This window comes from Anguilla rostrata, chromosome 7 (assembly GCF_018555375.3).
Source record: "Anguilla rostrata isolate EN2019 chromosome 7, ASM1855537v3, whole genome shotgun sequence".
Lineage (NCBI taxonomy): Eukaryota > Metazoa > Chordata > Actinopteri > Anguilliformes > Anguillidae > Anguilla > Anguilla rostrata.
The window spans coordinates 32,663,265-32,677,311 of record NC_057939.1 but is presented as its reverse complement, the minus strand read 5'-3'; the positions used below and the strand labels follow the sequence as shown (position 1 = coordinate 32,677,311).

Below are 14,047 nucleotides of genomic sequence, written 5' to 3'. Positions count from 1 at the left end.
GCGGACGCGGTAGGTAATTTCATTAACATGTAATTTCATCTATGCAACATTTTAAAGAGAGATGAATAAACAGCCCCCACGAACGCCGGCTATCCACATACATAACGTTTTATTCAGCGGCAACAGGTGAGCTGAAAATTGGTGGGGCGCAAAACTTTCCTTTAAACTAATCATTCATCTCAACCTGTTTTCATTAGTAATTTTTCCTTTATTATCAAGCGTGCCAACGATCGGACTAATCAAATGGCAAGTAGCCTAACACACAGCGTCTTCATACCATGTTAGGGGGATTAAATTATAAATTCAATTTATCTGTTAAAAATCCATTTTAATCACCAAGTAGTAGGCTACACTTAAACAAGATACACCAGTCTGTCATCTACCGTGTTAGCTTTCAGAATAACCAGCAAAAACAAAACCTACACTTCAATTTTGTTCACAATCTACGCATTGCAGATATTTGCCATGAATTCGAGTGCAGAGAAAGAAGTGCATGTATCCACAAATAATATTGATTAAAAATGTGCACAATTTTGTACTGCAAATGAAAATAAATGTAGGCTATAAGGCCTAGGCTACTCGCTAAAATTGCCTATTTGGGGAGAGCTGGCTATATGATAGTATTGCTATTGAGTAGCCTATTTTGTGGATTAATTGCATTGATACTCAAGGAAAATCAGGGGAAGATTCCACCAATGCTTAGTGATTAAAACAGATTTTTCTAAATCACATTTATTATTTAATCTCCCTAACACAATGCGAAGAAGCTGTGTGTCCGTTTCCAATTGCTTAGTCAGATCATTTGCATGCTTGTTAATCACTGAAAATTAATTAAAACAGTTCGAGATCAATGATTAGTTTAAAGGAAAGTTTTGCGCATCACCAATTTTCAGCTCACCAGTCGCTGCTGGTTTTATTTTCTTTCAATTCGACAGTTTAAGAAAGATGGATAAAGGAGGAAGAAAGGGAGGACAAAAGAGGAAGAAGATAACCGATTATTTTTGTGGGTAAAAAAACTGACACTCAATAAACTTGAAATATTTTATGTAAAAGCTTGCATGAATAGTATACATTCTTTTTAAAACATTGTTTTCCTTAATTACAATTATGTGCACATGAAAGATACATTAAAGATACAACTATTTTGAGCTGAGACATTCATTGGTTTGTAACTTTTTTCACCCACCTCCTACCGGATCTCAGGGTCCACCCACCTCTCAAATCCCAATTTAACCACTGTCAGAAGTGTAAGTATAAACAACAGAAGGTTAGTAGACAAAATAACAATAATAAACAAAAACCATAAGACATTTACTGGCTCGACAGCCAGAGTATTTTATCTTAAATCCCTCTAAAGCTAGAATGCTTCAACAGCTCACAAAGTATACAGTATCTAATAAAAAACACGTTTTCAACGTACAAAAATGCCAAGTTACTCAAAAGTATTGATATCAAAATGATGCCAAGTTACGGTACTACAAACAATATAGGCTATCTTGCCTCACCGAAATTAAATAAGATGTATTCCAAAGCAATGCTACCCAATATTTCCTCAGTTCTTTCAAGTCACTTGGCCCTGTGTTTTGTAATCTTACCATTTTACAATGTCATGCAAACTTTGTGTAAGATCAAAGAGTCAAATATTTCGAATTGCCTCATGGAACAAATTGAAATTCATGTACAAAACTGCTGCTGAGTAACTACAGGAAGCATATTTCTCCAGAAAACATGTTTATACTTGCTTCTGAACTGAATTTGAGTACATGTACAAGTTATTGTATATTTGCTACGTACAATAAATACTGCATGTAAAATACATATTGTACATACATACATAGAGAACTTCTTTATCCCCATGGGGACATTTCCCTCGCAGCATGTTACATTCACATTTACGAACACACACTTATACCAAGACACATACTATCATTCACGCAACAGAAAGGCTGGGCAGCGAAATACATACATACCAATACAAATTGGACATATACACGCCTATTCAATCAATCTTGACTGTGAGACAGCCATCCACACATATGTTTGGCCTGTCCATGTAGTGCATGCTTATACACACAGGGCCAAGTGACTTTAAAGAACTGAGGAAATATTGGGTAGCATTGCTTTGGAATACATCTTATTTAATTTCGGTGAGGCAAGATAGCCTATATTGTTTGTAGTACCGTAACTTGACGTCATTTTGATATCAATACTTTTGAGTAACTTGGCATTTTTGTACGTTGAAAACGTGTTTTTTATTAGATATTTCTTTTTGCAAAGCGTTTGATTATGAGAGTGGGAAATGCGAAGTGACCCTGTAAGAAACGGTTGTGGATTATGGTTGTCCTTGTGTGAATTTGTACAGTCTGATGAGCGTGTACTGTTTAGCAGTTTCGGTTTGGTATATATGTAAAACAGTGGCTGTGACAAAGTTTGTGGTGGCGTAAATGTAAACGCAACAGAAACGCAGGTGAAATATGGCCAGTGTATGTACTCACGGATTTGACGGCCATCCAACAAGCCTTGATTGAAAAAAGAATCAGCAAGCCCGTAGAATTAGAGCTGCCTAGGTTGCAACTTGTGTACCCTGCTGTCCTGCTCCGTTGTCTGTTATTTCGTGGAGATGCACTTTTAGTGTTTGTAAGGTTTATAAGGCATTTTGATAGGCTTATCTGCAGGTGGGAATCCTGTTCGCTGTTTTGCTAAGCTAGAACCGGAAAACTTGATAGTGGAGAATAGGAGCAGACGCATATGTCCCAGTAGGCTTTGCATATGAGAAAATAACAACAGTGTGAGAGAAATTAGGATGAAATGATGAAATTGCGTAGTTGAAACAATATGTTTTTAGCAGAATGGGCATGTAGGTAAAGGTTGACATGATCACAGACTATAGTGTGGAGTAAATAAAGTAACCATGAGCGAGCTTAATTTCCTTATGGAATGGTATATACAACAGTCGGTATAAAGCATGAGTTGTTAAAGTGGAGGGTTAAGTAACGTGTGACATCTATTGCACTAATGTGTTTTTCTCATGTTCAGTACTATTAGTTATACTTATGAGTGACTCATGGTTTTAAATGTAATGTTTTAATGGGGAGTTGCAGAACGTACATACGTAGTAATTGTTTGTATGTAGCTAGATAGAGAACAGGGCGAGGTAACATGAATGTAGAAACGTGGCGTTTGCGGATAAGGTTTTGTATGGTAGCCAAGTGAAGAAATATAGTTAGTAGAAATGGCACAGTGGTGAACTGGTGTAACTTTTTAATAAAAGGAATACATTTGCCGTCATGAAATGCATATGAGTGGCCTTGAGTGAGTTTTGGTATAGAAAATATAAAAGCGTAAGAAAACGTTAGTGTAAAAGAGGAAATTATCTGCCTGGCGGCGAGGCGGGATTCAATCCTTCAACCGGAGGTTTACCAGTCTGTGACTTTGTTAGTGCAGCACCATGACATAGCTATGCAATGCGCAAAATATCATTAGCAAACCTGTCCGTGGTTTTAAAGAAGAACAGAAGCCAGTAAGCACAGAAGAGCTCCCGTTGAATCCATATGGCTTTGCAATATTGTAGCCGGTTAATAACTGAACGTGCAGACGGTACGTCATAATGCAGTGTATACGTTCGGTGAACGGCTGGTAGATATGGTGCAAAAGCAATAATTGAGAAGTAGTAGACAATTATTAGTGAGGGTAAAAGCAGGTTAAAGAAACATGTCCTTAGCTGGGCTTGAACCTACTACCCCATGTTCCCAAGACTGTAACCTTACCCACTAGGCCACATGCAGGTTAGCTGTTCAAACTGGAAATGTTTCAGAATAAAAAGGTATGGGAATTTTGCGTGTGTATGCGAGTTTTTGATTGGGTCGTGAGGGTGAGGATTTGGCTGGTGTCGGTAAAATGTCCAATGGGGAGACATGTTGTTAGTGGGATAGGCGGAAGGAAAAATAAGAATGAGAAGAAGAAGAAGAAGAAAGAGAAGAAGAAGAAGGAGAAAACGCAAAATCCCCTTAGTTTGGGGCTTTATTGTGTGGACATGTGAAGTTGTTTATGAAATCTGTTTGTTGAAATGGGGTCAGAATGTACAGAATGTAATGTTTTTAAGGGCTGAGTGTCTGTGGCTGTTGTGGTTATTTCTGTGGGGAACCCTGAAAAGTGCCAAACTCTCGGTGCTGTATAGGTATGGGGCATGTCCCCGCCAAGGCGTAACTTGGCGGGATGGCATATCTGCCATTCCAATCACATACAGTACCTCTGGTAAAACCACTATAAATAACAAAAGAAATACAAGGCAGTCCCCTTCCCAAAGAAGGGCTCACATTGATGATTATGGTATTTTATAAACCAATAACTGTCCACTACAGTGATGTTATTGATATTGCTAAAATTCCCCTCTGGTTTCAAAGCAATCTATCTGTGTTTCCTAAATTGTGTTTGTACACACAGGGCCAAGTGACTTGAAACAATTTAGGAAACATTGGCAAAATCCTTTGCTTTGGAATACTGCTTCTTTAATTTGTGTGAGGTAAGATAGCCAATATTGTTTGTAGTACAGTAACTTTCCGTAATTTTGATATCAATACTTTTAATGGTAGGGCTAGATTTTGGCAGTTTGAATAAATGACTTATAGACAGTGCTTTGTATGTGTGAGTAACTTCGCATTTTTGTACGTTGAAAATGTGTTCTTCATCAGATATCATTTCTTTTTGCACTGTGTTTGTAATGAGTAAGTGATAATAGTAATTCATAAATAAATATAGGCTATGACAGACATGCATACATATAAATACATGCAAACACACAGCCTACATTCTGAAAGAAACATATAGGCATGAATTCAATCCTTTACAATGAATGCCAAATAAATGAAAGTGTATGTCAAAATTAGAAATGACATACATAAACGGTTTTAGAATGTTGCAGAGAAAATTGCAGCGGTGTGAACTCGTTAGTTGCAGAGCGTCTGAAGCCGTTGCCTAGGGTCTCAAAAGACCCACCTTGTCAAATCGCAAAGTGCAGTTTTAGAACGTTTACAATCAGACTTGGAATTTTGCAAGTTGCATCCAGTCTCGTTGCGAATCATTGATCTGAACTGGAGTTTAGTTAGCTACATTGCAACGTTGCAACAAGGTAGCATTGCATTCGAGAGACGGTTTGAGAAGTCGGTACTGGTCGGTAGCGTTAGCTTGCGTTTTTTCTAATTGTTAGCTGACATTAGATTGTGTTAATTACATTAGCTAGCTAGCTAACGCAACGCTACCTGATATGAGAGATGGATACTGTGCGCAACGTTGTCTAAACAAATTGCCTTTATTGACATGGTCCGGTAGCTAGCGTTAGCTGTGCAAATAGCTATGTAATTTAGTCACGTTACATTGTCATAAAATGTAATACGAAATCTACATCAACAAATAATATGACCTCTCATGTTACACAAAAACTTATTAGGGTTCCATAACCCTCCCCCCCTTCTCTGTTATTGTAACGCTAGCAGACACCGGAAAAAACAGAACGCCACTCACACACAAGTGAATTGAAGAGCAAGCCTGTTGCGTTAGCTCCGCATACCCTCTCTGGCGGACCAACCACTGATGGGTGATGGAAAACGCGTCACTAACTATGCGCCGCTTGTGATTTTTCCCCGGGAATGTCGCCACAGACACCCAGTTCTTTAATCATAAATTATAATAATAATAATAATAATATAAATTAATATAATAATAGGCTCAATCACCATTGTGTTACCTAATTCAGCAATAGATAGTGACTTAACAGACATTTAATTAATGAAAATCTTCGAGATTATTACATTATGAAACGGCAGTTATCAGTACAGGGGCAGTGGTGAACGTGAACCGTTTTTGAGTTGAAGAAACTGGACATACCCGGCGTGAAATCATTATCTTGCAGCAGTTTGTATACAACCGGTATAAAGTTCCCAACCTGACCGAATCGTAATGCAGATGTTAGAGAGCAATTTGAGAGGTGCCTGTATGTGTAGTAATGTTATCTCGTCTCTTTAGCAAGGTAGCTAATGTAAAACACAGTGAAAATGCGGAAAGCACAACTGTGTAAAATGCGGGTGTATTTGGATTTCAGAAATGTAAATGAGTTTCCCGTTAAGATTTTACAGATGCAAAAGCAATAGTTTAAATTTAGTATTTTTAGTTAGCCAGCAAGTCAGTGTAATGAGTTAGAAATGTGCTTCAGTCAGAAAGGGGATTTGAACCAGTCTGTCAGTTCTAAAGGCAAGACAGTACCCACTAGGGCTAGGAGCATTTCAGGCCGGAAAAAGAAGAAGCAAAAGAAGGAAAAAGCGCAAAAGTTTTGGGCTTTATTGTGTGGACGTGTGAAGTTGTTTGTGAATTCTGTCTGTTGAAATGGGGTCAGAAGGTACAGAAATGAATGAATTTTTAAGGGCTGAGAGTCTGTAGTCATTGTGGTTATTTCTGTAGGGAACCCTGACAAGTGCTCTCGGTGCTGTATAGTGTGGCAGATGGCAAGGAGAGGTGAGGGGAGTGGTGATTGAAGGCAGATATCTTGCATCCCTCTGGCTCCACACCCGAGCCTTATACAGACTTCCTGCCCCAACGAGGCAAGCCTGTGGTTCATTAAGCCCTTGAGTGTGTGGGGATAAAAGAGGAAGCGGGCTGCACAAACGGCGCAAAGTACTGAGAGGGAAACGCGTGTTGTGGAGAGTGAGAGAACGTAAGGATCTGTGTGATTACCCGTTGTGACCTGGACTGTCTGATTAACCCCACTGTGTACCGAACTGTTTTGGCAGAGGACCCAGATTACCCCTGGATAACGGAAAAAGGACAACAAGAACGGATTGTGGTCTGTGAATTGGTTGCTGAATTCCCCCCTTTCCATCGGTGTGTAAATTTCCCTATTAAATTCCCCATTTGCATTCCAATTGTGTTTCGTGTGCGTGTTTGGTTATTGAATTGGTGACGTGGAAACCCCACACCCGTGAGCCTGCCACAATAGGTAGGCTACAGTATGCCGCCCCACCAGGCCATAATTTGGTGAGATGGCATACCTGCCATCCCAATATCAAACTCGAAAAATGCGGTTCTTAAAAAAGAAGCTACTTCTTACCTTACAAACAGCAAAAAAAAAGACTCTCAATTAGACATTCCCTTGCTGAGTAAAAGCAAACTACTACAACCCTCTCTAAGGTCTACCCATCATGACTTTTGCCCCTGCTTGGAAACACTGTATATGTTACTGTAATCATACAGTGTTGTGTTCTTCAAGCTTATTTACATAGCTTTCGAATGTAGCTAACGGCTTTCATCTAAAACTACAGCTCCTTACTGCAGTTCCAGCAGTACCAGTAGTTGCCATAAGAAAAAGATACAGATCGGTTGCATGACCAAATTTGGGCTCTCCCAAATGATCACTCACCTTTGGTATACTGTAAGTAAAATACATTTAAGAAATTACAATGCACATGAAATGAGTTCCAAAGCCTATTTATTAAAATAACATTTTTTCTTTACAAGCATAATACATGTTTATACTAACTTCAGTAATATCAACACACAATTACAAATACAACCTTTTGGGATTGATATCTGAAAGTTCATTAAAACTGAGATTTTTTATTTATTTAATGCAAGTGATTTATTGACAATAATGTATTGCAATACTGTGTTTTCACAAACAACATAAACAGTTACGACTGCATTTAATTGTGCCAGAAACTATTAATCATTTTTAAACACTGTAAATAACAAAAGCTCTTAATAAATTAAGAGCTTATATGTGACAGCACTATCAGTTGGGCATTTGTGGCTATGAGTGCTTGGCCCACTTAATTGCTGCTTGCAGCTATATATTTTTTCTAGTGTTTTTATATGTAAGCTTTTATCCATTGTTTTCTCTTTATTGTTATTACTTATTCCTGTTTTTGCCTTGTTTGTAAGCTTTTAGATGGTGGTTCATGAAGGTTAGATTTTATGTAGGGTTATTATTTCTGATCAAACTTAAATGTTAAAGTCCTTGAATCTAACTTTCCCTGCCCACAAAGTCAATATTGCTAAAAATGATGGTGTATGCGGCAGTCGGTCCACCTGAGAGGCAGATCGGTCTCGGCTGCACCGGCTGGTGGAGAGAGCACATACACCTGGGCTGTGTTGGCTAATCAGCCTAATCAGCCCAGGTGCTTAAAGGTGTGCTGCTCTCCACAGTTCGAGGCTGAGACCAGGAGCTAACACCAAGAGCGCAGTTATGATTTTTTTTTTGTTTTATTTTAAGCACGACAGAAAAAGAAAGGAATCCTTAGCTGAAAAGTTGGAGGAGCTGGACCTGGCCAGGAAGGCGGGTCAGCTACAGAGCAGGCGAGGTGAAAAGTCATTGTTATTTTAGCTTGTTGTTTTAATTTACTGTTTTTGCCCGGAACCCATGAGGGGGAAGGGTGAAGTGGTCCATTTATTTAATTTAATGTTTGTGGGTGTGGGCTCTATCTCTCCATGCGACAGACAACGATGTTGCCTGGTACTGTTGCATCTCCCTGCCCGGTGTGTCACAGTTGGCGTGTGACAGTGTAATATTTCCACTCTCTTTCACATTAAATGAGTGATCAACCGATGAAGGCCTATGTTGGTATAACAAACTGGGTAATTTAATTGATTATTTTAATTTCAGAGAACAAGTTATTAAATCAAATCAACAAATATATTTAATAAGATATATTTAAAGTAAGATATATTTTTGTGATATAAGTAACGCATTCTGCCATGTGTGAAGTATAGGAACATGATATGAGTGCTGCATTCTGCCGTGTGTGTGTGTGCCTGTATGGTATGTGCTGATGTGTGTTGTAAGGTGAGATACCTCTGCCCCAAACCACAGCTGTCCTGCCAGGTTGTCATGACGGACCTCCTCTGGAAATTTCACACAGAAGTCCCTGTTGGCTCGGTCTTCTGGTATACATTCATCCATTATATGGTTAATAATGCTCAGCACATTGTCCTGCACAGAGAAATAGCCAAAATAAAGCAGGGGGAGGAACAAAAAGATGATGATAAGGGGAATGAATTGGCAGGAAGGGGAGAAACAAAGGAGGAAAAAGGTAAAAAGAATGCGAGGTTCATTTCCATACTAGTGTCAGTTCCACAGGAAAAGGTTATGCAGCTCACAAAAATCAGAAATAAATCAGTCCCTCATATAACAAACAAAAAGTTGATTAAATTAACTGAAAACAATTTGTACTGAACAGGTCACATTCAATCCCACAGGTTTTACCACTTTTTTGCCATCCAGCAAAATTTTTAATGAATTTTGAGTCTTAGTTTGAAGAGCCCTTCAAACAGCTGAAGGGCAATATCCTTGATCAAGCATTTACTATTTAACATTAGGGATACAACAGTACACCAGGATGACAATATAATGTGACAGTGAAATATGAATTATTTTATGAATTATTCGATATGTCAAAAATATTTTAAAATCTGAAAATATTTAAACAATAATAAATAATATAATAAATAATTGAATACCAGCACTGCGGCAGCTAATGTCAACCTTCTCTTCAAAAGACAGCAAAGTTGCAAGCATGATGCAACTCATTGGGTGTGCACTGCATGGGGATGCATATGGGATTACCGAGCAACATCATAGTGGTTAGAATTAATTTTAGGATGAACCATTGAATTGTCTGGCGTGGCATTCATGTCCCCTAATGTTAACTCAATTTATCACCAATGAAGACTTGCTTTTTATTATAATCATTACATTTTCTTATAACCTTCAGAGTAAACTCATCCATGTTCAATGAACTGGTTTAGTTATAACATAACGTAACATAACACAACATAATGACGAGAACAAGGCCATTCTGCCCAACAATGCTCACCATTTTCCTGACTAAATTAGTGCTCAGATTACGTACAGACTAGATAGTATCTAACACCATATCAAGCCACACAGGTCCCTGCCCGCATCTCCGCCTGCCTGAGGGACATCCAGAGCTGGATGGACAATCACCACCTGAAGCTCAACCCGGGTAAGACGAAGCTAATCTTCATTCCTGCTCTAACCTTTCCCCTCCTTGATTTCCCCATTTCCCTAGGGAACACCTTAATGACGTCATCACCCTGTGCCAAGAACCTCGGAGTGGTGATGGACAACAGGCTGTCCCTCTTCGAGAACATCGCAGCGGTATGCCGGGTGTGCAGATTCTTCCTGTACAACATCCAGAGAATCCGCCCCTTTCTCACCACCTGGGTGGGCGACATAGCTCAGGAGGTAAGACCGATTGTCTGGCAGTCGGAGGGTTGCCGGTTCAAACCCCGCCCTGGGCGTGTCGAAGTGTCCTTGAGCAAGACACTTAACCCCTAACCCCTAACTGCTCTGGCGAATGAGAGGCATCAATTGTAAAGCGCTTTGAATAAAAGCGCTATATAAATGCAGTCCATTTACCATTTACCACCTACTCAACCCAGCTCCTGGTCCAAGCAATGGTATTATCCTGCCTGGACTACTGCAACCCTCTTTTGGCTGGCCTACCGGCATCTGCCATCAGACCCCTACAACTTATTCAGAATGCTGCAGCTCGTCTGGTCTTCAACCTCCCCAGACACTCCCACGTCACCCCCCTGCTCACTACCCTCCACTGGCTGCCCGTTATAGCTCGCATCGAATTCAAAACATTGGTCCTAGCATACCAGGCAGTCAAGGGATCAGCCCCAGCATACCTCCACAAGATCTTCAAACCCTACATGCCAGCCAGACCCCTCTGTTCAGCTACCTCAGCACTCCTGGCACCTCCCCCTCTTCGCACTTGTGCTTCCCGGTCACGTCTCCTGTCTGTTCTGACTCCACGATGGTGGAATGACCTTCCCGTGGAGGTCAGAACAGCTGAGACCCTGACCACCTTCAAGCGACGACTGAAGACTCACCTCTTCAGGCTGATACCTCTCCCTATCCCTCCCTACCTCCCTGTAGTATCTAATAGACTATGTAATCTTCTGGTTGTAGCTAGGTAAGCTGTTTATCTTAGTTGACTTAGTTATTGCACTCGTGCCTACTCAACTATTATTTGCATAGACTGCTTTGTTGCTGTTTTTGTTTGTGTTAATCAGATTAACCTACAGGGTCAAAGTTAAACAACACGGTCGTTCCCTGCACTTGGAACTGTACTTCCCTCTAGGGTTTTCAATGGACTTGTTCCTGGTTATGGTTATACACTTTGTTGTACATCGCTCTGGATAAGAGCATCTGCCAAATGCCTGTAATGTAATGTAGTTTTGAAAATCCCCACAGTTTCTGCTTCTACTACGTGACCTGGCAGGCTATTCCAAACATTGACTACTCTCTGTGTGAAAAAATTCTTCCTAATATCTACATGGAATTTACCTTTTGCTAATTTCCCCTCGTTCTACTAACAGAACTCAACCTGAAAAATCTCTTGTAGTTCATTTTGTTGATCCCCTTTATGAATTTAAACGCCTCAATAAAATCACCCCTGGGTCTCTTACTAAGCTTGAAGAGGTTAAGCATCTCAAGTCTTTCCTCATGGCTTTTATCTTTCATACAAGGAATCAATTTGGTTGCTATTCATTCAACTTTTTCCAGAGCCTCTATATCTTTCTTGTAGTACATTCCCCAGAACTGCACACAATACTCTAAGTGTGGTCGAACAAATGTATTATATAAGATAAGTATAACTTCCTTGGATTTTATAGTACTTTTGGCTATATATCCCAGCATCCTGTTGGCCTTTTTTACTGCTACAGCACAGTGCCAAGAACCTGAAAGGTTTTGATCAACCATTTCTCCCAAACTGAGCACATTCCAATTTTGTTCCTCCCATGAAGTAATCCTGCCTAATGTTTTTATTTTCCACATGCAGAACTTTACATTTGGCAATATTAAATTTCATTTGCCAGGTTTCCGCCCACTTCTGGATTTTATTTAAACCTTCTTGGATTACATTAGTAGATTCCAAACTATTAGCTGGGCCTCCCAGTTTTGTATCATCTGCAAATTTGACTAATGTACTTTCTATGTCCCTGTCAAGGACATTGATATGAATTATGAAGCGCAGTGGTCCCAGCACCGATCCTTGTGGGACTCCACTTCTAACGGTTCCCTGCTCAGATAATATCCCTCCTATGACTACTCTTTGTGTTCTACTCTGTAGCCAGTTCTGAATCCACTCTGAAATACATCCTCTAATTCCTACTGTCTTCATTTTACTAACAGGTCCTCCATGTGGTACCTTATTAGATGCCTTTTGGAAATCTAAGTAGATACAGTTGAGGACAAAAATGTACATACACCTAGGCTAAAGATATTCAAACTCAATTTTTCACTCCACACATTCCATGTTACCGTAATTGACTTACACAGGAAATCTATGGTATCTACTTTATTTCCATAAGAGGTCATTTCAAAATAAAAGCTAAGAGACAGATTTCTTTCAGCTTGTATGTACTATATCAGAAATTCATTGGATCAAAAGTTTCCATATACTTTGTTAGTATTTGGTGGCATTGCCTTTCACTTCATTTGAATCAAATGCTTGGGGTAGCCTTCCACAAGCTTCTCACAATACTTTGCCTGAATTGTTGCCCATTCCTTCTGACAGAACAGGTGTAACTCAGTCAGGCTTGGGGGCCTCCCTGCTTGGACACGCTTTTTCAGTTCAGTCCACAAATTTTCTATGGGATTCAGGACAGGGCTTCGTGATGGCCACTCCAATACTTTCACTTTGTTGTCTTTAAGGCATTTTGTTACAACTTTGGAGGTACACTAAGGATCATTGTCCTGCTGGAAAACCCAGTTGTGACCAAGTTTTAACTTCCTAACCGATGTCTTGAGGTGTTGCTTCAGTATTTCTCGATAATCTTCCTTCCTCATGATGCCATCTATTTTCTGAAGTGCACCAGTCCCTTTTCCAGCAAAACACCTCCACAACATGATGCGGTCACACCCATGCGTCACAGCTGGGATGGTGTTCTTCGGATTAAAAGCCTCACCCTTTCTCCTTCATACGTAGCGCTGATCATTATGGCCAAACAGTTCAATTTTTATTTGTTTGACCAAAGAACACTCCTCCAAAAGGCTAAGTCTTCGTCCTGATGAGCACCTGCAAACTTCATTCTGATTTGTTTATGCCGGTCTTGGAGTAGGGGCTTCTTCCTCGCACGACAGCCTTTCAGTCCATGACGATGTAGGATTCTCTTAATGGTGGATGTAGATACTTTGGTACCTGATGCCTCCAGCTCCTTCACCAGTTCTTTTGTTGTCTTGGGGTTCTTGAATCTGTCTGACCACAGTTCGTTCAGCCCTGGGAGTTCATTTGTGCCTCCTTCCTGAATGATGTAGTGTCTGTGTGGTCCCAAGGTTTTTATATTTGCATACAATTGTTTGTACAAATGCTTGTGGTACCTTCAGTTGTTTGGAAATTGCTCCTAAGGAGGAACCAGACTTGTGGAGGTGCACAATTTTTTTCTGAGATCTTGGCTGAGTTGCTTGGATTTTCTCATGGTATCATGGACAAAAATTCAATAGCTCTAAAGATAGGCCCTTAAATACAGCCACAGGTGCTAATTAACTCCTAATTAACTCCTAATTATGACAATTGGCCAATCAGAAGCTTCTATAAAGTCATTAAAACAATTTCTGGAATCTTTGGAGTTTTTAGAGACAGTCAGCTTGGTGTTGTAAACATTTGACCCACTGGATTTCTCATATAGTGACTTAAAGCTGAAATAAATGTGTCTCATTGATTGTTTTCAAATTATCAACAAAATAACTATTTAAGGCATCAGCAATATCTTTATTCTTAGAAAGCAATGCTCTTAATTTCTAATGCACCTAATATCCTCTGAGACTTTCCTTTTCTACTACTACAGTATTGAAATAAAACATTTACAATTACTTTTTGCAACTTGGGCAATTTGCCTTTCTAAGAGCCACTTGGCTTCCTTCTTTTTTAACCTTTCTCTGGATTGATGAATCACGCTTCACTATCTGGCAGTCTGACAGACTGGTCTGGGGCTGTTTTTCATAGTTTGGGCGAGGCCCTTAGCTCCA

The 14,047-nt window shown here is 39.8% G+C and overlaps 1 protein-coding gene across 6 annotated transcripts in view; it reads right to left on the bottom strand.

Annotated features, from left to right (window-relative positions):
- The window catches only part of zfyve28 (zinc finger, FYVE domain containing 28), a 258,613-nt gene that overhangs the window by 143,599 nt on the left and 100,967 nt on the right, over window positions 1-14,047 (bottom strand). For all 6 annotated transcript variants that reach the window (XM_064341963.1, XM_064341964.1, XM_064341966.1 and 3 more), the window contains one exon: window positions 8,840-8,977. In XM_064341963.1, coding sequence (XP_064198033.1) covers window positions 8,840-8,977 — 138 coding nt within the window. The remainder of the gene's footprint in view (window positions 1-8,839; window positions 8,978-14,047) is intronic.